This window comes from Chelonia mydas, chromosome 4 (genome assembly GCF_015237465.2).
Source record: "Chelonia mydas isolate rCheMyd1 chromosome 4, rCheMyd1.pri.v2, whole genome shotgun sequence".
Classification (NCBI taxonomy): domain Eukaryota; kingdom Metazoa; phylum Chordata; order Testudines; family Cheloniidae; genus Chelonia; species Chelonia mydas.
In genome coordinates, this window is record NC_057852.1 from 60,269,746 (window position 1) to 60,293,476 (window position 23,731).

A 23,731-nucleotide genomic window follows, 5' to 3' on the forward strand; every position below is an offset into this window, starting at 1 on the left:
ACTGCTAGATGTTTTGATAGATTGAGGACATAAAAAAATGTACTTTGGTGATCTATTTTTCTTTCTTCTTCTTGCCTGAAACTAGAGCAGTTCTGGATATAAACAAGTAATTTACAACAATAACAAAATTTTGTAGGGTTAAGTGGGGGAAATGCTGGTGAAGTTTTCAGCAGTTTCCTTGCTTGACATTTTACTAGGGCCGTTAAGTAATGTCACAGCTACCCTTTATCCCCAGTGCCATTGTATGGCCTTTGGGCACAGTGGAGTAAATGTTCAGTGTGGTTCACAGGGAATTAGGCACATGGCTCCTGTAGTAAATAGGAGTTGTATGTCTAATTCTCCAAGCACTGTGCTGAAAACGTACCTCTTTCTGTCCAGTTGTCCTTTCTGTACTATTGAAAATAACGTTGATGAGCAAATGGATATCGTCCCAAAACTGTTGGTATGACAAATTAGTGAGTGTGTGGGGGGAGGGCAGAGGACCAATGAAGTCAAACAAAATGCATCACCAATTAGTTCTCTTACGAAGTGCAGTGTACTTAGCTATTTTTAATGAAGCTATAGCTGTGAAAATGCCATTTTAAAAAGAGACTTTTATTACATTGACTTGCACAAACTTTTTAAAAAAAGAAATAATACATTTCTGGGCAATAAAACCTTCAAAATACCATAATCATCTAAGTTCTACTTGAGACCTACACATACGGTGTGTATATACACGTGTCTTTGGGAAGAGGCTAAAATGTCTAATTTTTCTAGACTGATTCCCAATTAGAGGGAGTTGAGGATATCTCTGCTTCCTCAAACATACACATTCTGAATGGCCACAACACATCTTTGAGCCCGCCATCCAATGAAAATCAAAAGAGACTCTCTTTGGCCGCCATTAATGTTGCTCCATAATTAGATAGAGGTACCCTCTATTGAATAAAGTGACACAGTTTCACCGGAAAAGCTGAATGTGATGCTTTCACAGCTCTCCCACACCTGGGCATTAGAATGGTGTCTCCTGCATTGCACCAGCCTGCAGAAAGAGTGAATTCCTTGCATTGGAGATGGAAATGACAAAAGTTAGACACAGTTGGATACAAATGACTTGTAAGGAGTATCATCTATTGCATCTTTGATACTTTGAAAACATTTGTGCCCCTCTTATCCAGAAAATTAGATGCTACTGTGCTTTATATATTTTTAACAGCTAAAATATTTTCAGTGGGTTACTACTGAGTTTTATAAAAGACTATTTAGAAACAAGCAATTTAAAAATAACCAATGTTGTTAAAATCTAAAAATTATACTGAGCGTCACATTGGAGTCTACAAACACAGACCATCTTTGTCAGAAATGGTTAATACTGCCAAAAGGTGGATGCAAATATTTGTTTCATTCATTTTTTATGTGCTGGGCCCACTTCTCCACCTATTAAAGTTAATAGTAAACTCATTAATTTCAATAAAAGTGGTATTGAACCAACTAAGGAGAATTTCAATAACCTCATTCTCTGTTACAGTGACTGCCATTAAATATTCAACATTTACCAGGAATTTTATTGGGGGACTTGCAGTATTTTCTATGTCTAGAATACAAAATATTACAGTAAGGTGAGATGCAAGTCCTGTGGGATGGTAAATGATGAATATGTAATAGTGTCCTATGTACCTATGGACAAAATAATCTTCAGTTGATCATCCTAATATTCATTTTGTGAATTCTGCTTCTCCCACATTTGAGGATCTTCCACTGATGTCCCTTAGAGTTCAGTACATGTAGAGAAAGCAGAATATTGAAGATAAATATTACTGTAAGAATCCCCAAGAAGAATTTTTCCCTGGATCCACAGGCTGTGATCCTTGTCGATCTCTCAAAGCAAGTAGTGTTGAGTAGGTTCAGTACCTTAAAGGAACGTCTCCAAGAAAAATGCTGAGTGCTGGAGGTAGTGAGGTCGATTTGGTAAATGGTCCTTTCCATTTTGAGTGTATACATAACCAATACCCCAGCACTGTGTGCAGGAGCACTTTACTACCGAAAGGGCTGGTTTTAGATGGCTTAAAGGCAAGAGGCTGACCACCTGTGGCCACTGAAAAATCCCATGGTACTTTTAATTATTGTCTGCCTATGGTTTATCTAAATTCCCCCAGCAGTTTCAGGTGGATATGAAACTTCACTTCCTGTTCTAGCTGTATGTTGCGCTGTTAAACTGTTGCCATGTTTTCTTCCAGAGATGGCCATGTTCAGTTGGTTGAAATGATTCCTGGGGTAGTCTTCTAGTCCATTGAAATTATTGCTCTGTCAATCTACAACTTCCCGTTTGGGGGACTGTGCCTATAATTTCTCACTGAATTAAACCACTAAAGAAATAAACATGCTCAACTTTCACTGCATGCAGGGGAACAAATGTCAGACAAAAACCTCAGATCCTGTCTTATGATTTTTTTAAATCACTCTGGATCCAATCCTGAATTGTTACTCAGGCAAAATCATAGAATCATAGAAGATTAGGGTTGGAAGAGACCTCAATAGGTCATCTAGGCCAACCCCCTGCTCAAAGCAGGACCAACCCCAACTAAATCATCCCAGTCAGGGCTTTGTCAAGCCTGACCTTAAAAACCTCTAAGGAAGGAGATTCCACCACCTCCCTAGGTAACCCATTCCAGTGCTTGCCCACCCTCCTAGTGAACAAGTTTTTCCTAATATCCAACCTACACCTCCCCCCCCAGTGCAACTTGAGACCATTGCTCCTTGTTCTGTCATTTGCCACCACTGAGAACAGCCTAGCTCCATCCTCTTTGGAATCCCCCTTCAGGTAGTTGAAGCAGCTATCAAATCCCCCCTCACTCTTCTCTTCTGCAGACGAAATAAGCCCAGTTCCCTCAACCTCTCCTCCTAAGTCTGTGCCTCAGCACCCTAATCATTTTTGTTGCCCTCCGCTGGACTCTCTCCAATTTGTCCACATCCCTCGTGTAATAGGGGGACCAAAACTGGACAGAATACTCCAGGTGTGGCCTCACCAGTGCTGGATAGAGGGGAATAATCACTTCCCTCGATCTGCTGGCAATGTTCCTACTAATACAGCCCAATATGCCATTGGCCTTCTTGGCATCAAGGGCATGCTGCTGACTCATATCCAGCTTCTCGTCAACTGTAATCCCCAGGTCCTTTTCTGCAGAACTGCTGCTTAGCCAGTCAGTCCCCAGCCTGTAGCAGTACATGGGATTCTTCCTAAGTGCAGGACTCTGTACTTGTCCTTGTTGAACCTCATCAAATTTCTTTTGGCCCTATCCTCCAATTTGTCTAGGTCACTCTGGACCCTATCCCTACCCTCCAGTGTATCTACCTCTCCGCCAGTAACTTGATTGGGAGTTTTGCATTATTATTCTTATTTATTATTATGTGTTATTTATTTTATTATTATTTATTATCAGTTTTCGCTATTGTTTCTTTTGCAGTAGTACCTAAACAGAATTAGAACCCCATTGTATTGTGCAGGTTGCATAAGTAACCTTAACACTGGTATTTCCAACTTTCAGTTGCTTTATTTTGCAATCTCAATTTTCTTTTAACATTTTTGATTGGGGGGGAAGGGTATGTGTATGTATATTTGGAGCTGGTAGAACTGCCTCTAGTTAGGGTTTCCCAACATTTCCATAAGACCCTCTTTTCAGTGGCTTACAACTTTGCCCAACTTTAATCATTTGGACTAAAATTTCCCATGCCAGGTGTCTGCTTCAGGCTGGTTTTTTTGTTTTGTTTTTTGTTTTGTTTTGTTTTTTTAAGTTTCTATGAAAATCATCCAGCTATTTCCAAGAATGAGAGGAAGGAAAATATATTTTCCCTGCGCCACTGTTTTTTTTTTTTTTTACAACCGTTTTAGTGGAAAACTAAAAATGAATAAATTCTAGTCTCTTTTACTGACCTAGCTGGTATGTTGTCTCCTCTTTACCACTATCTAGAGCTTTTAACCTGAAGCTGACTCAAAATGAAACACGGGTGACGCTGTGGAATAGGATGTCGTCCAGAAGAGATGACCCGAATGTGGCTTGTACTTCCCCAGTCAAAATACCCAACTTTGATCAATACGATTTTTAATCTGGGGATTTTAGCTCTTTGTCTGCTTCTAAATTCCCAGATAGCAGCATAGCCAGGATTTTTTTTCACCTTCCCTAGCATTTCATCCTAGATGCATTGCAGGCCTTGGCAGAGTTATCCAGAGCTTTGTTTCTTTCAAGTGGGATTACTGCAATGTGTTCAGCGTGTTGACTCAGAAACATTAGTGGTGCTTCTCACACCAGTGAGACAGTATAACACCAGTTCTCTATAGATTGCACTGCCTGCTGATTTGTTTCTGGGTACAGTTCAAGGAGTTGATTTTGATTGATAAAGCCCTACATGAGTTGGGCCCTTGGCTATCGCAGCAATGGCCTCTTTCCGGATCCTCCATCCTGACTAGGCTGACCAGATAGCAAGTGTTAAAAACTGGGACAGGAGGTGCGGGGTAGGTGCCTATGTGAGAAAAAGACCCTATAATTGGGACTGTCCCTATAAAATCGGGACATCTGGTCACCCTAATCCTGACACCTGAATTCAGATGGGAAGCTCTTGCTGACACTGCCCATATTTGAATAATTTGGGCCTGATTCATGGATTTTTATGGGTGGAGTGAGAAAATTCAGTTCCTTGGTTGGTCCAACAGAACTAGACTGTGTTGATTTTCAAAGCACATATGGCAAAGCCTGCCTATTAACATAGACTATTGCCTGAAGGCAGTGGCTTTAGTTGATTGGAGTATTTTCCTCTTGACTTGAGATGTTATCAGTTTGTGTTTAATTTATGTGCTTGTATAAAAGGGGGGTGTACATGCCTAGAAGTTGTAGCAGGCACATGTGTAAATTTTAAAATGAGTACTTTAAAGAAAATATAACATTTAACAACCGCTCTCTCCAGGCTATTTTTTTTTTTTTTTTCAGTTTATAGACTGTATAGTTGTGTTTGTGGCGGGGGGTGGCTGTTAACAATATTTTCAAACCAATTCATTCAATCAACTAGAAGTGATGTGTGCAAACAACAGAAAGAAAAATAGAGGTAGAAATAGAAATGATTAGTTATAGAACTCCTAAACTCACACACCTCTTTCAAATGTTCCAGAGTGTGGATCTTACACCCTTTGGTGTTTTTAAAAAAGGTGTACTTTCCCCCCTTCATAGTAGTTTTTAAAAGGCATATAACAATAGTCATGCCCTAATAATCTGTGGGAAAAAAAGAGAAGATAAATGTATGGATAAGATCCAATGGAGGAGGAAATTCCAAATTAAGGATTCTTTTCTTTCCTCGGTGCACATACATGATTCAGTAATATAAACTCAAAGACAGAAACTCTATTCCTAATTTGCTCTTAACTCTCCCTTTTGTGCCCATGTACTGCAGGGCTCTGAGATCAGCATGTAATGTTTTCTACATGGTGCCATCACTTCAAAAACTGATGGGGAACTCAGGGGTTTAGATCCAGCGTCGTTATCTCTGAAGCTTTCAAAGCTTCACTTTAGTTTTAAATGCCTCTTTAAGCACAGACAATACTCAAACAGACTTTCTGAAACTAAATGAACCTTATAAAGCTTTGAACGCTATCGCAACATGGTGGGACCTGCAAAATCCTGCTGTGTGTAAGGATCAACTACACTGTAGAGTGTATCCATTTGATATACTGTAGAACTTAGGGAGAGGAGGACAAGAAAATGGGAGGAGAGGGGGGTGCGCGCACGTGCTAACTTTGAATTACCTAGTATATGATTTGACTTTTTTAATTAAAAATATTTAAAATGTTTTAAAATATATTTAAAAATAGGCAGAGAAGTTAGGGTAGATATATTTTTCTTAATGGGGATTCCAAAAGCAAGTGCTTGCTTATGTGTTGCTTAGTACCAAGAATAATAATAATTTTCTGAATACTATATAAGTTATTGCATCTAAATAATCCAAAATTGTCCTATATTCTTCAAGTCTTCAGTGTGATCATGTAGATAGATACTGGGTAAGAGGTTTGTTTTACTATGAGGATTTATTATGAAAGAAGCATAAGGGAAAAGACAAAGATAGGACAGGTAAGTATGCTATTTATCTGCATGCATTTAACTGAAGTCTTGTTTAAAAAAAAAAAAAAAAGAGTCCAAGGAAACTGGCAAAAGAAAATCTGTTTATAAACGAATGTGCGAGATTTATCATTTGCAGTAATGAGCCTCAGTGTCATTAACAGTTTATTCGTGTAGCACAGATTTGCTTGTTTACTTTCCCTTTCTTAAACAGATGATTGGTTGCTGACCCAGTTAGTGTTTGTAAGATAAGAGCAATTTCTCTCGAGCAGGCCCCAACAGTGACAACTGTTCATTAATTGTAAAAATTCTGCCAGCATGAGGCTTTAGAAACAATTTGTACTTCTCTAATTACGCTGCAAGAGCTGGTTTTGTCTCATGCAGTCTTATCAGTCTGAATTAGTGCTCAAAAGAATTACCACCAGCCCACCACAAACGACATTTCCCAACTTTGCTAACAAGAAATGATCGCATCTTTTTTAAAAACTTTTTTGGGGGGTGGGGCAGAGGACAGGAAGGCACAATCATATGGTCACTTTGGGTTGGGATGGGGGGGAAGAGAGAGACTTTTGCTGTTGTATTTTGTTATTACACTAATGCAAAGAGACCCCAAGAGAAATTGTACAAACACATAGTAAGGCATCACTTCTGACCTGAAAAGCTTGTAGTCTAAACAGACAAGCTTGGAAAGGGAATGTTGTTATCCCCATTAACAGATGGGGAACTGCGCCCAGAGAGTTTTATGGCTGAGTCCTGCAAGGTTCTGAGCACTTTGGTCCCAGCCCATCAAAGCACTACAGCGAATGCTTCACTACAAGCATGTGAGTAGTCTCATTGACTTCAGTGACAAATGACTGCAATGGGACTACGCACGTGCTTAAAATTAAGCTTTGCTGGATCAGGACCTTGCAGGATCGAGCCCTCGATGACTTGTCCAAGGTTGCACAGAAAGTCTGGGAAACAGCTGGTAACTGAACCCAGATCTCCTGACAGGTTTCAGAGTAGCAGCCCTGTTAGTCTGTGTCCTTCTGCAGTGCTTTAACTACAAGCCTGTCCTTCCTCCTTAGACCAAAGACCAGAAATAGTACATAACCGTCTTGTTGCAAAACATTGTCATTTTTATGGAATATGGGTTAGACTGGGATATGGTCAGATAATGTCTCTTATCGCCTCTGAATCTTTTTTTCCATTTTGGATATTAGACTTGTATTCTGTATTTAGGAAAAGCTCCAACTGAAATGGGTTGGCCACTCATCCTGTATTTTTAAGGAACTATGCCTTATGTTCCACAACTAGCTTCTAGGAGCTTCTAAGAAGTTGATCAGTATGTTTTCAAGCAATAGTCATGCAAAGTGCAATACACTGTGATACAAATAAATGATTTTTGCTTTGCATAAAACATGTAGGCTAGAGTCTCTTAAAAACTAGCTTTCTCCAATATTGTTCATATAGCTGTCATTTATCTTCTTGAAATGTAGGTGGTCATCCTCCACTGAAGTTGAGGGGAATTTTACTTGAAGGAAAATTGCAAGACTGGGTTCATTATTGATATTTGTTTTATAAATTGCAATATTTTACAACAGAAACTTCAGGATGGTCTAGGTAAAATGCCGCATAGTTTCATTGTAGTTCAAGGACAAGGGAAACAGTAGAAACAAATATTTCAACAGTGCATTATCTTGTACTGAACAATCAGTCAAGGTGATCTTAAAGTATGCCAGTTTGGAAATTTTCTTCAGATGAACAATAAGTACAGGCCTAGTCTCAAAATAAATTTTTTTTTCCTTGTGGACAACATAAAATTGTCAATAGATCTCTAAATACAGGAACTCTGAAAGCAGGTTAACGCATTTAATAAATAACCTGGGGAAGTTTCATGGACCCAGTTATATTATAGGATCCTGGAGCAAGTCTCTCTCTATATCACTTAACCAGTTCTGTATTTTGATGCTTTAATAGTATTTGTTTTCCCCAAGATAAGTAAAGTGCATCTATTGGCTGCAGATTAGGAACCAATTTCTCAGATACAGAGCCACTTACTTAGTGTGATGGCCCATCAAAAAGGGCTACTAAGGTCAGGCCAGTGGCTTTTCTTCTCTGTCTTCCTGCACTCGCTCTCCACTCAAGCCCACTCTCCATCCACCTCTGAATCACTGAAGGCATTCAAATACAAAGTGTGCTTTCAAAATTTGCCTTACTGTAGATACAGGGAGTGACCTGGAAGCAGCAGAAACTGTGACCATTTTATGCAAGCTGCTGACAAGACTATATTTACAGGGAGACAAGCATACTGACTTGTTTAACTGGCTGCAACTAGGCTGCTGGAGTGAGACAGTGTTCAAAATAAAATAATGCAACTCTAGTGAGGGAGGTAGCTTATGTAGGTCAGATTTAGCTAGAGAGCTGGCTGTGAAATTGCTGCAGATGTAGCCAGAACACTGCGGTATTATATATACACATATGACTGTTAAACTAAAGGATAATGGCATTCTGTTTTATACACTTGCCCTCTAAATTCTGTGCCACTCCCAAATCCTAATGCTTGAGGAAGTAAGACTAATCTAAATACATTATGAAAACACTGAAAATGGAGAACAATGGCTGTATGAACCAGGCAGGACAACAGAGTGAGGAGTGAGACTGGAAGATGCCAGAGATGTTGCCAGGAATTGGGGGAGCGGTAGGCGGGAAGAAGGGGACCTGGAGACTGGGGTTGAGCTGATTCAGGAAGGAGGAGGAATCTGGGATGAGGGGCTTTTCCAGCAGGGGTGCAGGCTTTTTTGGATTGGCCAATAGGGGCTGATTTTTGTAGTCTGGGGCCCGGGTGGGTTTCCAACATTTTATGAATGCTGCTATTAGTGTAAGATAGATATAGACTCACGTGCAAGAGGAAGTGACAGTATCTACCTCCATTTCCCCTGCCTTCACTGTTCTGTCCTCTCTCCGCTTCCACAGTAGAGGTGGCAGCTGTCAAGCTTCTCCCTAGATTACCTAGTTTGGTTCTCCCATTATTCTCCAGGATCAGCCTCCCCTTTTCACCTACATGAGCTGCTGCTCCCACTCACTGCTTAGAAGTACCTGGCTTAGAGTGCACAGTGGCTGGCTGTGCCATGCTGCAAAAATGGACTCAGAATGGCAGACAGTTGGACAGGGGCTGGAATCAGTAACTGCACTGTAAGAACTAAAAGAGAAAAGCTTCAAGTGGCAATAAATTACATACTGGGCACTATGGCTAAAACATTTGTATTACCTTGTGCCTATTGGCTCATACACTTACCACAGCATCTAAGTAATATGTTGCTCTTCTTTCAAGCTTCAAGCACACTTCATTCTGTTTTACCATTTAATGCATGAAAAACAGTCCTCAGCATTTTTACTGGCAAAGGGATGCACAGCTGACACAGGCATGAGAGTAGGAGAAAATAATTACACTGCCTATTCCCTGCTGATGTCTCTGTTATGCAATACAGTTCTCTACATCAGGAAATGGTACCTATTTATCTTAACCCTTATTTCCCTCCAATCCTGCTCAGTCATATCTACGTTTTGAAGCAATACGTAACTACTACAACCCCCACAGACGCTCATACAATCTCTCCATTCACAGAGTTGGTCCTTTGATATCATCCATGGAAACAACCCTACACCCAACATCCCTTCACTCTCTTAGGAATTATTTTTCAGGTAGTCTTGAAACCAGTTCAGTCAAAACAGGTTAGATCACCTTAAATCCCCTAAAACCAGGTCTACACAGCAGCTCTAACCAGTTTTCAAATCTGTTTAACTGAACTGGTTTTAGAGCCGGTTTGGAAATTTCAACCTGGGCACGTTTCTGTTGTCAGCAACAGGTCCCTCTGAAGAGGTAGTGAAAGTGGTTTAACTTCTAGAGTAGAAAGGAAAAAATCATCTGCTGGTCTTGAAACTGATCCAGTAAAATATGGTCAGGCAAACTTAAACCATTTAAAACAAGGTATATGTTATGGATCTCATCGGTTTTCAAATTGAGTTAACTGAACTATTTATAAAAACCAGTTTAGAACATTTCCCCATTGTAGGAATGCCCATACTGTCACAAATCTGGCAGGCCTGGTTTACACTGTTAACATGGAACAGTTGTTCTTGTATAGCCCCTATTTTGTGTGTAGTTATACACCGCTAGAGAGGTGCCTTATACCAGTATAATTTATTCCCCTTCTTGTACAGGAATAAACTATACCAGTATAAGTACATTTACACAGGTCTAACTGCATTCACACGAGGTGGGGTTGTACTACTTCAGGTATACCAGTATAGTTAAAATGGTGCAGCTTTTGTGTGTAAATGAGGCCTTAGTTTCCTAGAATAGATGGAATGTAAGAGTGTACAGTATGTGAAAAGCAATTGATTAGTGATGCTGGAGGAATGAACAGAAGACAGGAAAGATGTTTGAAAAAGAACAGCATTACAGAAAGAGAACGGGGAAAGTGAAAAAAATGAAATAGAGGGAGAAGGAAGAGGAGGAAATAAGTAAGGGTAAAAAATGTAGTTAGCATACAGAGTCTGTATGCAATATAGGCAAAAGGAAAAGTCTTCTGTTTTACTTGGGGACAAACTTGTCAAGATCCAATGTTGCTTTTTCAGCGAATGTAGAAACACTTAATAAACTTCAGGCATGAACTCTTAGAAAAGTTGCTATCCAAAAGGCCCATGGATTTGAGAAGCATTTGATGACTAGCAAGTACAAAGATCTAGATGGCCATATATAACAGTTTGTTGTTTACCCCTTTGAGAATTATTACTGATAGCAATGACTAATGGAGTTCCTATTGGGATTTATACAGAGCCTGGGTCAAGAGATGAAGAAGGATCTTGTAAATTGTTTGGCTGTATTTATGTCTTTTCTAAGTAACTACCACATTTGCACTTATTAGCTGGGTGTTTGGGTTTTTTTTAAGATTTGCAAAACTAGTTTGAATTTGGAAAATATTTTTTTAAAGTGTTACTAGCTAGAGGAAAGGCTATGCTATGTGGTGGTATGATTAGAGTACAGGTTGGAAGCTATGTACTGTTAAAAAGGGTGACTTCTGAACAATATCTGAACTGCATTTTATACATTATGTAGGCTTTAGATTTAAATAAAGATAAGAGGGCCTTATCTGAATACTGTAGTTGCCTATGACAGTTACTCAAAAATATACTAGAACAAAAAATACACTAGAACAACCCCATTACATGTAATAATGCTAAGTAACACAAAAATAAACCAAATTCTTGACTTTTTCTCTAAATATCACATCCAATATTTGCTTCTTCAGCAGCCCTCTTCAGAATATCTGTCCTGACGGTCAGCAGATGTGGGCTAAATCAGGAGGGTTTTTTCCCCGGCTTCCTCTTAGTGCTCTGTTTTCCCTCCCCAGCCTCTCACTGTCTTTAGCTCTGCCCACTCTTTTGATCCATTTTTTCAAACAACATTAGTTGAGCTTTTGATCCTCAAAATAGTCAAGAAGGTAATAAAACTAGAAGTGTTTATGTAGCCCTAAGTTTAAGAATTAATGTTGCTTGACAGGTGTGCAGTTGCATCACTTCTGTATTCTGACTTTCAAGCATCCTCTGTGTCTGACAGCATCAGGATCAGAAGTTTAGGCACTGAGAATTATTCCTAGACCATGTAAACAAACTGTAGAGCAATCCAGAATTTATTATATAGTTAAATAAATAAATGGTTGGTTTCCATAGAAAAATACCACCATGATTTGTTTTCTCTGAATTATTTAACAGGAAATGGGGTAAGTCTCTGTAGTTTGACTTTGAAGGAAAGGGTTTCCCATGGCTTTTGCATCTGACAGTGAGGTCGTCCACATTCCACATGAGCTCTGCATTAGTCTATTTCTGTCAACACCTGTTATAAGCTGAAGCCTTACCATGAGGTGTCCCCCTTTTTATATTATGTTGAGGTCAGACTTCTGAGGCCTCTGGAAGCAGTCAGTGTCTTGTCACCTCCAGTGACAGCTTGTCAAATTCACCGGATATCCTCACTGCAACAATTGGCAAGAGGCCATACAGATATACTTCCCTTTCCCCTTCCCCTTCCCGTAAGTCCCATATGTTTTAACCACCATTCCATTAATGCTTTCTATGCAGATTGTGTTTTTTGTGGGCAATAAAAATTCTCTGTAGCATGTGTGTACATGCATGCATGCACACATACACACAAAATTAAACACCCCTCTGCTAGCGATTGGAGACTGGAGTTGGGAGGAATGTGTGCAGAATAATTTAGTACTGAGGGCTGTCACCTGGTGCTGGCTTGTAACATGTGGCTTGCACCACATCAGGCCAGAATGCAATTTGCTTTCAAAGTGGTACAGTGAATAAGCAAATTACTCTCTCTGTGTGTGTGTGTGTGTGTGTGTGAGAGAGACACACACACACACACACACTAAGGTGATGATTTGTTTATATATTCCACTAGCTGGAATGCAAATGCAGTTGTAGTGTACTGACACCCCATTTTTAGATGCAATTGTGTTTCCCCACATATGCGCGCGCGCGCGCACACACACACACTACTCCGCCTGTGTATAAATGTGTGCATGGACATACGGACGTGGGTAAAAGGGCTGCATGTATTAACATTTTAAAACCCCATGGAGAGCAGGGTTGAGCGACTGTATTTCCCTAAGCTTGAGACAATAGGCCCCATACTGGTCTCCTGACTCGGGCACGGCTTCGGCTGAACTCAGCGAGCCGAAGTAAGGAGCGCAGGATTTGGGCCAGTGTTGGCTGAAGATTTACCTTGCACCCCCTCCCACGACGCGCCCCTCCCGTCCCCCAAGCTCTGTGGCCGGCCTCTTCTGCCATGTGCTCTGCAGGAGCGGCGGCAGCCGGGCGGGGCCCCGCGTGCAGGCTGCATTCTCATTGTCAACGTTCCACCCCGGGCCGCGCAGCGCCCAGCCCTCCCTATCTCTGTGGCACACACGCGCAGAGCGGAGCGAGGCGGCGGCTGCAGTAGCAGCCTGCAGCCCACACTGCCGGAGCCGCGCGCAGTAGCAGAGCACCAGCATGGCGGGGCTGCGCTACCCGCAGCAAGGCAGCTACTGCCGCGCAGCCACGGCCATGAACCTCTTGCTAGGCGTCTTCCAGGTCCTCTTACCCTGCTTTCGCCCGGGAGAAGCGCAGGGCCAAGGTAAGCGCTGGTGAATCAGCGTAAGGGAAAGGGGCTGGTGGAATTCGCAGATGGGGGGGAAGGGGTTGTTGCTTGTAAATAAGGTGGTGGAGGAGAGCAGAGGGGCTGTGCATGGGCAAAGCAAAGGCGAAAGCCCTGCTCGAGCACCGACTAACATGATCGGTTTTGATCGCAAAGCCATTCCCTTTCCCTCCATCCTTTTGTGCGTGCGATTCGAGCACAACCCCTAGCTTTGTGTTGGCTGTAATGGTTCCCAGCCCTGAGACAGAGGGGAGAAGAATGAGGAGGACTCCGCTTCCTGCTGCATTGTTTCTGGCTCTGCTGTTGTGGCTGGAGTGCTCGGGTTTGGCCCATCTTTTAACGCTAGAAGCAGTTGCAACCTTGTAACAAACTGCGAGCCAGCGTTACAGTGAAATAAGGCATGAATTTCCCCCTCCCCAACCCCACATCCTTGTGGCTCCCTCCCCCGGCTATGCCATGCTGCACACACACACTGACATTGCAGAGAAAAGAGACCCTCCTTTTTAATCAGTAGAGGCTCCTCAGGGTAGGCATTAACCCACCCCCTGTTTTGAGTCAGACACATCATGATCTTTACTCGCTGCTGCAAATTCGCTCGGAAGGCACCAGGTTTGCCTGCCCACTTTAGATGTCACCAGCCCGTGCTGCTTTTAATATGGACACTTTTTTTCAGCATTGGGGAAAAGAGAAACATGACATGCTGCTGTTAGAGCTTTCTCCTGTATGTAAAATGTGATTAGTTATTTTACTGTGTGTTGTTTTGTTTGGCTTGTTTAGCTATTGACCCAATCCCCAGCGTGGTGGAGCTGTGGCAAGCTGAAGAAGGGGAACTGCTGATGCCCACTCAGGTGAGGAGATATGTTGACAGCACTGAGGGGTGTATAGAGGGAGGCGCAGAAGCAGCTTGGACAGCCAGCCCCCAGCAGCAGTGACTGCTACTAATGTCAGTTTGCCTTGCAAACAAACTGTGTGACCACTGCACCTGGCAACAGTGCACAAGTCCCCCATGTGATACCATGAATCATAATGGCTTCAGGTTCAGGGGCAGGGTGTGTGTTTGGGACTGCACCTTGCCAGGGTTGTAGCAGCCAGCAGTGCTCACATTTAAGATTACATTGTAACTCTGAGAGAAATAAAGTGATTATCAAGCACCTGGAAAGGACAGTCTATTACAGTGTTGCTCTACCTCGATTCTGTTTTGGTGTAACGAGCTCTAATAGCGACAGAAGAGGTATGTCTGTTCAGTCCTTTGTCTTTTTGCGGAGGTATCCAACAATGTTGCTAATTATAGTGATGGTTTTCTGATGTGGATTGTGGCTTGGCACAACCATCTTATTTTACATATACCACCAAAGATCCATCAAATGGTAGCTTTAAGCATGTGCTGATGTGGGCAGGATTTGAGTTGGAGTGTTGATTGCTGAATGGAATATTGAGCTTTTTAACCTTTAAGTCCCGCCTTGATTTCGTTTTCCAGAGCTGTGAGACTCAAAAGAAAGAAGTCAAGTTAGAAGGAAAGAAACTACACAAACCACTTAAATGCTTGTAATTGCTTTACAGTCCCTAGTTCTTAGCTTCCTCTTGCCTACCTGAGATGTATCAAGTTCAAACTCCTCTAACCATTTCCTCCTGCTTTTCCCTCCCATTGTTTTTACTCCTCTTAAGCCCCTCCCAACTTCCCTCACATTTTCTTCAATGCTGCCCCCTATGCTTGAACTCTCTTCTCTCCATTCAACTTTTTAAAACATTTGATCCACTAAGTCTCTCAGTGATGACTTCTCCTCATGCACAATGTACACAATATTTGAGACTGAGCCATAATTTGTGTGTGAAGCGTAATGTCTAACTGCTTCTTTTAGGTTCAGTATCCAGCATGCTGACAGCCCTCCATAAATAATAACTTGCAGCAATCGCCAATACTGACATCTCACCTGGGGTTTATTTTTGTTTTTGTTTTGAAATCATTTGCTTTCTGAATCTGACTTGGGCAGCACCATTCTCTTGGTTTCTTAGTCTCTCTTTAAGGTGACCTGCCAGTGTGTGGAAGGAAAGGGATGGGAGAACTGGACTCATGCTTTGCTTTCAGGCCTTCTTTGTGCATCACAGGAGAACAAGGTGGTTTGGTTTTGTTTTGTTTGTTTTTAATCCTACCTGTTTGTAACATTAAAAATGTAGGTCCTGTTTATCCAGAAAGACTGTGGATGAATGGAAAACTAGTGGAATGTTGACTTCATAAGTACCAAGAAGGGGAAACTTGTTGAGAGCAGATGTGGCTTTTGTTTAGACTTTGTAATTTTCTGAGTTTGTTTGTTTGTTTGTAATTTGTTAATGTCTGTTTAACTAAAACTCGAGAAAGAAAAGTTCTTTTGTAAAGGACTCAGCATTTATTGAGCATAATCCTCTCAATTATGGGCTGAAAAAGCCCCAGATATGCACACAGGCTCTTGAGTCCTCCAATGAAAAAGGGAAATGCATTCTGATTTTTCTAAAATAAAAAACAAGTACGTAATTTTTTGGGGAGTGGGTTAAGGAAGGGGGATGTGACTTTCTTTATATCTGTACACAAAAAGAAGGATCAGGGACTCTTAACGCAACTTGTTTTTGTTGACAGGCACTTTTTGAAAAAGTATCAGGAGATCACTGTTGTAGTTGCTCTTAAGGTCAAGTATATTTTGTTAGTTTCTGCCAGAATCCAAAACGCAATGGCATGGTAATTAAAAATTGGCACTCTGTAAGGCAGACTCAGTATATTGTTACTAAAGGGAATTTTATGATGGGAAGAGTGACTTGGAAATCCCCAGGACAAAAATAACCCTCTTAGCCACCATAGATTCAGAGAGGGGGTTAATATATTTTTTTCAATTTAAAAACAAATCCTGGGTATGGCTATAAACATTGAAGATGCCAGCAATTAAGTCATCAAGCACTGCTAGTTTGCACTGAACTTTTCCTTTGTGGTGTCCGTGGCGCGCGTGTATATATATATATATATATATATATATATATATATATATATATAAAATCTTAAATGACTTTAAAATTGTGGGGGAGCTTATATTCTGTCACATTTGTGGACATAATTTAAGTATAATAGACCCGCAGGATGTTCTGTAAAAGATGTTGCTAGTGTGGATTTGGCTGTATTTACAAGTATTAGCAGATTTCCACAAATAGTGATGTTAAATTACACAGAACATTTTCAGGATGCTGGAATAAACTCGGATAAAAGGGAATGCAATGATATTCACACATTTTTATAGCCTATTAAAGTACGGCTGTGGGAGACTAGGCAGGTTGAGATGGTGTCTCAGGGACAGAGTGGTGCTAGTAGTTTAATATCGGTGCCCTGGTTATGTCTGGGGGGATGATGATGATTTTTGGTGCACAGGCTGCCAGATGGTAGGGTCCTAACTTCACTTCATGTTGTTTAATGTAGTGTCTGTGGCTAATAAAGTTCATTGCCATCTTTGATTAGAGGGTTGATGAAGCCTTTGGTGCTACATGTGTAACTGAGACTTGGCTGGGTGACATTGCAGTATGTCATTAGCCCAGATAAGTTAGTTAAAGCACAGATGGAATGTATGAGGTCTCCCACTTTAAAGCTGTATTCAACTTAGGTTATGTCTACATTGTTTAAAAAAAAGAAAAAAAAATGCAGCGGTGAGTCTGACACCAGGTCAACTGACTCTGGCTTGTGGGGTTTGAGCTATGGGGCTGAAAATAGCAGTGTAGATGTTCCCACCTGGGCTGGGATTCAGAACCTAAGCTCCAGCCTGAGCGGGAATGTCTACACCGCTATTTTTAGCCCCATAGCATGAGCCTGAGTCAGTTGACCCAGGCTCTGAGACTTGCTGCTGTGGGATTTTATTTTTTTTGTTTTGCAGTGTGGGTGTACCCTGAGACAGCTCAATCTGAGACAGAGGGACTTGTGTGGATGTGCAGCCTACTCTTAAAGACCTTGGTTGAGAATTACAGTAGAACCTCGGAATTATGAACACCTCAGGAATTGTAACTCTAAAGTGTTTGTAACTCTAAAGTACAAACTCTAGATTTGTAACTCTAAAGTGTTCGTAAATCTGAACAAAACGTTGTTTGTTGTTTAAAAAGTTTACAACTGAACGTTGACTTAATACAGCTTTGAAAGTTTACTATGCAGAAGAAAAAATGCTGCTTTTAACCATCTTAATTTAAATGAAGCAAGCACAGAAACAGTTTTCTTACCATGTCAAATCTTTTTTTAAACTTTCCCTTTATTTTTTTAGTGGTTTACATTTAACACACTACTGTATTTGATATTGTGTGTGTGTGTGTGTCTCTGCTGCTGCTTGACTGCATTCTTTCAGTTCCAAATGAGGTGTGTGGTTGACCGGTCAGTTCGTAACTCTGGTGTTCCTAACTCGTGAGGTTCTGCTGTACTGTATTCCTCTTAATGCAGTGTTGGAGTGGTTGTGACTGATTGTTTATACAGATAATACAGAAACTATCCAGTGTTAGCTCAGAATCTCATGGGTGCCCTGCCAAATATGGGACTCCCCCACGTGCTTTCTAGCCTAATACACACAGCTGTGTATACACTGGATCTTGATTTTGAATGAGTTTTGGAGGGAAGAGATTGCACTCTTGTCATGGACAATACCATTGCCACCTCCATTATGAGGTCAGGACACCTCTTATTTGTTGGTCTACCTCAGGGGTCAGCAACCTTTCAGAAGTGGTGTGTCGAGTCTTCATTTATTCACTTTAATTTAAGGTTTCACGTGCCAGTAATACATTCTAATGTTTTTTAGAGGGTCTCTCTCTATAAGTCTATATATTACATAACTAAGCTATTGTCGTATGTAAAGTAAACAAGGTTTTCAAAATGTTTAAGAAACTTCATTTAAAATTAAATTAAAATGCTGATCTTATGCCGCCGGCCCGCTCAGCCCGCTGCCGGCCTGGGGTTCCGTTCACCAAGGCTGGCAGCAGGCTGAGTGGGGCCTGTGGCCAGGACCCCGGCTGGCAAGGGGCTGGCAGCCAGAACCCCGGGCTGGCAGCCAGAACCCCGGGCTGGCAGTGGGCTGAGCGGCTCAGCCGGCTGCCACTCAGACCGCTGCCGGTCTGGGGTTCCATCCGTTGGCTCCTGCCAGCCAGGGTCCCGGCAGCCGGCCCCTCCAGCCCGCTGCCGGTCTGGGATCCCGGCCCTGCCCACGTAGAGTGGGTACCTACCTTCTCCCTGGTTCTAGAACATTCTTTTCCTCTCTCTCTCTGCACTGAGCTGAGGGTGGGAGTGCACTGAGCGCAGGGCTGGGGGTGAAGGAGCAGGCTGGAGGTTAGGGTGCAGGGTCTGGCCAGGAGCTAGAATGAGGGAAGGGGCTCAGAGTTGGAGCAGGAGGTTTAGGTGTGGAGTGCTTACCTGGGGAGCTCCCATTTGGTGCGAGGGGTGGGGGTGGGAATGTGGGGGGTGCAAGAGTCAGGGTATGGGGTGTGTAAGAGTCAGGACAGGGGGCTGCGGGTGTGTGAGGAAGGTGCAGGAGTCAGGGCAGAGGGCTCGGGGCATGTGAGGAGGGTGCAGGAGTCAGGGCATGAGGTGTGGGGGGGCTGGGTATGTGTGGAGGATGCTGGAGTCAGGGCTGAGGTTGTGGGGGGTGCAGGGGTCAGGGCAGAGGGTTGGGGTGTGTGTGTGGGGGTGTAGGGGTCAGGGCAGAGGGCTGGGGGTGTGGGCTAGGGTCGTGGGGGTGCTTGCAGCCCCCTGACCAGAGCGGCTCACGGCAGGGGGCTGGAGGGGATATGCCCTGATTCCACCCCCTTCCCCAAGACCCCGTCCTAACCTCTTCTCCGCCTCCTCCCCGGAGCAGCAAGCACACTGCGGCCCCACTTCTCCCCCTCCCTCGCAAGGGACATCAGCTGATCGGGGGCAGGGAGAGGAGGAGGGGCAGGAACGCAGCATGCTGGGGGAAGGGGCGGGGGAGTGGGGAGCTCACTTGCACTGCAGCAGCAGCTGGCAGGACCAAGCTTCTTCACCCTGCCCCCTCTGGGGGTGGGGGGCGGAGAAGAGCGGGCCGGGGCGGGCAGGATTTTTAATGGCACGCTGCTGCCTGCCGGGGTCCCAGCCTGGGTTCGGGAGCGGGGTGGGCGGCTGGGACCCGGCGGGCAGCAGCGTGCCATTAAAAATCGGCTTGTGTGCCGTCTTTGGCACGTGTGCCATAGGTTGCTGACCCCTGATCTACCTCCAGAACAAGTTAGATTTCAGATGGCTGTCAGGAAATGGCTGTTCAGACTGGCAACTCCCCAGATAACATATTGTCCTACCAGGCTATCTTTTTATCCTAGATTGTCAATGAAGTGGTGCTGAGTTACTCATTCCCTGATTTCTCCCAGATAATGCTGATATACAGGGTGGATTTGATTTAAATCATGATTTAAATCACTAGTCAGGAAGACTCGATTTAATCATGGATTTCTACATAAAAGTGCATTCTTGTTGGTTGTTATAACCTTAATACATATTTTTCACAACTCAGAGATAGATGTAGGTTTCATTTTTAGAAGGTACACACTATACATTTCAAAAGTGATTTCTTTTGAAAACTTTTCAGATTAGTTTTACAGCTATATCAGAAAGTGAATGATTGTTTGGTTATTTCATTTACCAAAGGTAATAGAAGCAGATATTTATGAAGTCATTGGGAGGTGAACTATCTCCAACTCAACAGGTTAATCATTAATATTTGGAGGATTTTCTTGCCATGCTGTATTAGGAGGAGAACATCACCAGACGCACATTTAAATTGGTTTATTTAACTAAAACAACGTTATGTATTCTGGGATTTTTTTCTTCAACAGCAAACATATAACATTTTAACAAAACAAGCGCATGAATTTTTGAATTTAGTTAAACATTCAGGTTTTTTAAAATCAGGTTTGTTTTTGTTAAAATTGTTTAAAATAGTTAAATGAAATATTTAAAAAAAACAAAAATTAAATCAACTATGTCAGCCAGGTCAACATGAGAAACTTAAAATACTGGCTTCTGCAGCTAACTCAGTAGTCTTCACCTTCATTTTCCCATTTGTTCATAATCTGGAAAAGAAAAAAAGCTTTCCTGTTTTTTCAGGTCCCAAACGATTTCTCAATTTGGAATGAATTAGTCCAAAGGAAGAAAATATTCTTTCTACACTGGCAGAAGAAGCTACTGCTGTTAAAAGTGAGATTATTACTTCAACAATCTCTGAATCCAAGTGCTTAAGTGACTTACACCAGTTCACTGGTGTGCCTTTCTTTAAAACATCATCAGCAAACATATATTTCTTGAATGGTTCTTATTCCCAAACTGGGTCTCTTTTACGGCCTGCTGCCATTATAGGTTTTCCCTTCTAGTGAGAGAATGGTATGGTAGATCTCAAATCAATGAAAGCTACACTCAGAGAGACCTCAAGACTTCTGGAATATGCTGCTCAAACAGTTTCACTTTGTTTCTCCTGCCTGTCCCTCCCTTCTCACATTTATCTCCAGATCTGTTCTGCCCCCAACAGTCTTCTATTTGTTGAACTTTTTGAAACTTTGCACTTTTAGAGAGAGTTAAGGGATTAACTCTGTGTACACAAATGTGCAGAGGGACAGTAGGGTTGAGATCTGTTATTTCTCACATCTATATATTTATTTATTTATTTAAAACGTTCTTGCTGTTAACAAGCATGTTATCTCTGGAGATACAAATCCACAGTTTGAGAACTGCAAAATTAAGCATCTCTGATGGTATCTTCTAGACTGAGCACTGAGTTCCATTGGGTAGATAGAAAGATTAACCTAAATCCCGTAAAATTGGGTCCCTAATCCATGAACTATTGGAACTTATTTAGAAAATTTTTCTTAAACATTACATGACTATATTGTCTCATACTATAGTATTAGAATTTATAATCCCTATTCCATGATGAGATATTTTTGAGCTGTAATGTATCTTAATTAAAACTATATTTTAGATTGCTTTTTTCCTCAAAAAGCATTTTATCAAAAAAATCCAATTTAAATAAAAAAAATCCAATTTTTTTTTTTAAAAATCATTGATTTTTATTCACCATACTGATAGCCTTTGACAGCTAGAGGAAGGAAAATAGTATTAGAGCTAGAAGGCATGTTCCAAGGCATGAATGTTTGAGGTGTTATGCCATGGCTGTACCACAGATGTGGAAGGATATCTTCTCCACACCATAGTGAATGTGAAGTCCTGAGCAGTAGAACTGTTAAAGAATGGTGAAGAGCCTGGAGATACAGAATGAGACAACGGAGAATCAGATTTTAGGTTTTCACGCTTGTTAAAGGTTGTGGATAATAGCACTTAGAATCAGACTGGGTTACTAGCCTTTGTTGTGACATAGCTATTTTGGGGAGATTAAAATTTGAAGTGGAGGTTCTGAAATGCATAGGGAACACTGGGAAACTGGATTTATCTCCCTCTTAGTTGGTTAAGTCTAGTGGGGGAAGATGCTAGCTCATTTATCAGAGAAGATTGTCAACCCCTCTTCAGGAGTTTCAGATGCTAACCTCTCTTGTTACGCTGATGCTGAAGAACCGTCTGAGGTTGTGAATTTCTAACCTCCCTTTTTAAGGAAAGTTTATGAAACGGTTTTGAAGTCCTCAGATTTTCTTAATTCCTGTCAGTCTTGTTGCAGGCCTGGATATGATATGAAGACTGCACTTGTCTCATAGGTTCGTGATCTGCTTCTGGCGATGGACAAAGATTAGCTGTCTGTGCTGCCTTTTAAAAAAAAAAATCTATCAGATGCTTTTAATGCCATTAACCAATGATATATTGATGCATTTGCTGACCCTGGCAAAGATAGAATTGTATCTGAGTGCTTATCTTTTTCCTTTCTTCATAGTCCCCTGGCTAATATTGAGCAGCTGCTCATCTCTTCAGGGATTCTTTTCTGCCATCCATTGTTCAGTAGGTTTGTGAAGCTGTGTGGGCTTTGTTGCCCCGCAGCTCTGAGTTTCCATTTTATTGGACCTCGATGATAGTTAATCACTTCTCCAGTGTCTAGCCAAAATTGGAGCTTGAATTAGAGGTTCATCCTGGGTTAGAGGTAGAATGGGAAAACAGCTGGAGGAAGTCATAAAAGTTCTATCTTTTCTTTGTGCGGCGTTTTCCTACTTTTTGCTGTTCAGGTTTGCAAGTTGAGTATCTTGTGGGACTTTAAACTGGTGCTTCAGTAACCAAGAAAACTTCATATCATTTGTGCTTGGCAAGATGACTGATCTGTTCATGAAAATGTTACTCTAACTAATGTTGTCCTTTACTTGGTCAGTGCAAATTGGATGGTTGCACCCTGTTTTGCACTACACCTGAAGACCACTTGGAAACACCAGCTGGTTCAGAACATAGCTATTTGCCCATTTAAAGGGGTTTCCTGCAACAAGCATATTAAAACAAAGCTCTATTTCACTTCAGTATGCAATTCAAAGTGTTTTGAACTACAAATTATCATGATTTGTGCCATGTATGTTTTGGAGACCATCTCTGTTCTCATGTTTTATTTCAGCAGTTGAGATCAGCTGTGATGCTTGAGCTCATAGGCCCTAGAAATGTTTGTGGGCTTCTGTGTTCATTGGAGAGTCCTAGATTTAGGACTTTGCTTCCTTGCCTTTGGTCAGACAAATGCCAGCGTTTGTCGACCTTCAAAGTGTTTTATGGTCTGTTTTCTCAGGCTTTGGCTAATGAATGCATTGAATAATCACCAGTACTTTGAGGGGAACTGATTGATCTTTATGATTTGGGAGTGTTTAATGTTGATATTGGTTTATCTTTAATTCTTTCTGTATGCTTTTAATCATTTGAATTGTACATCTGCATAAAATTCTGAATAGGTGCATTTGTACAATCGGAAATAAATACAGTAGATGGAAGTTTAGAAAAGATAATGGATTAATGATATTAAGTGGCAATAAAATCCTAAATCTTGGTTAGATGTTGTTTAATTACTTAAGCATGTAGAATTTCTTTGTACTGAATGGAGCTACTTAATTATTTTATACTTTCTGTCTTTTTACTAGTGAATCATGATTGTGTCAGTTTCAGTGGGATTAGAAGCACAGTACATTTCCACTGTACACTGTAATGATATTTAAATCCTTACACAGTATTTTTTCTGTTCATTAGGCTGATTCTGAGGAGGATGTGGAAGAGCATCCACAAGAGCAAAGGTAAGCAAAACCCAACTTAAACCATGGATATTAGAGCTCATTTCAGTTTATAAAACTGCATTATACACTTTAAAACGCATTCAGGTGTCACTGGACAGATTAGTTAAAAATAAAAGTATTCTGACATATTACATTGTGTTTTATAATAAACTTGAAATGTCCATGACATTAATGCTACAGTACTTATATCATTGTTAATGTTAATTAATGTTAATACAAACTAACTGTTGTCAGTGAAGCCAGATGTAAAGCACAATATGTACCAGGCTCAGAAAAA

The 23,731-nt window shown here is 41.5% G+C and overlaps 1 protein-coding gene across 11 annotated transcripts in view; it reads left to right on the plus strand.

The window, feature by feature from the left end:
- Nucleotides 1-12,639: 12,639 nt before the first annotated feature.
- Nucleotides 12,640-23,731, plus strand: part of TMEM131L (transmembrane 131 like) — a 124,218-nt gene continuing 113,126 nt past the window's right edge. For 2 of the 11 annotated variants that reach the window (XM_043545854.1, XM_037897435.2), the window contains exons 1-3: nucleotides 12,977-13,248; nucleotides 14,047-14,117; nucleotides 23,411-23,454. In XM_043545854.1, coding sequence (XP_043401789.1) covers nucleotides 13,125-13,248; nucleotides 14,047-14,117; nucleotides 23,411-23,454 — 239 coding nt within the window. In that variant the 5' untranslated portion in view covers nucleotides 12,977-13,124. Of the gene's footprint in view, nucleotides 13,249-14,046; nucleotides 14,118-20,371; nucleotides 20,456-23,410; nucleotides 23,455-23,731 lie in introns of those variants that run through there. The other 9 variants (XM_043545856.1, XM_043545855.1, XM_043545857.1 and 6 more) reach the window with 9 other exon arrangements.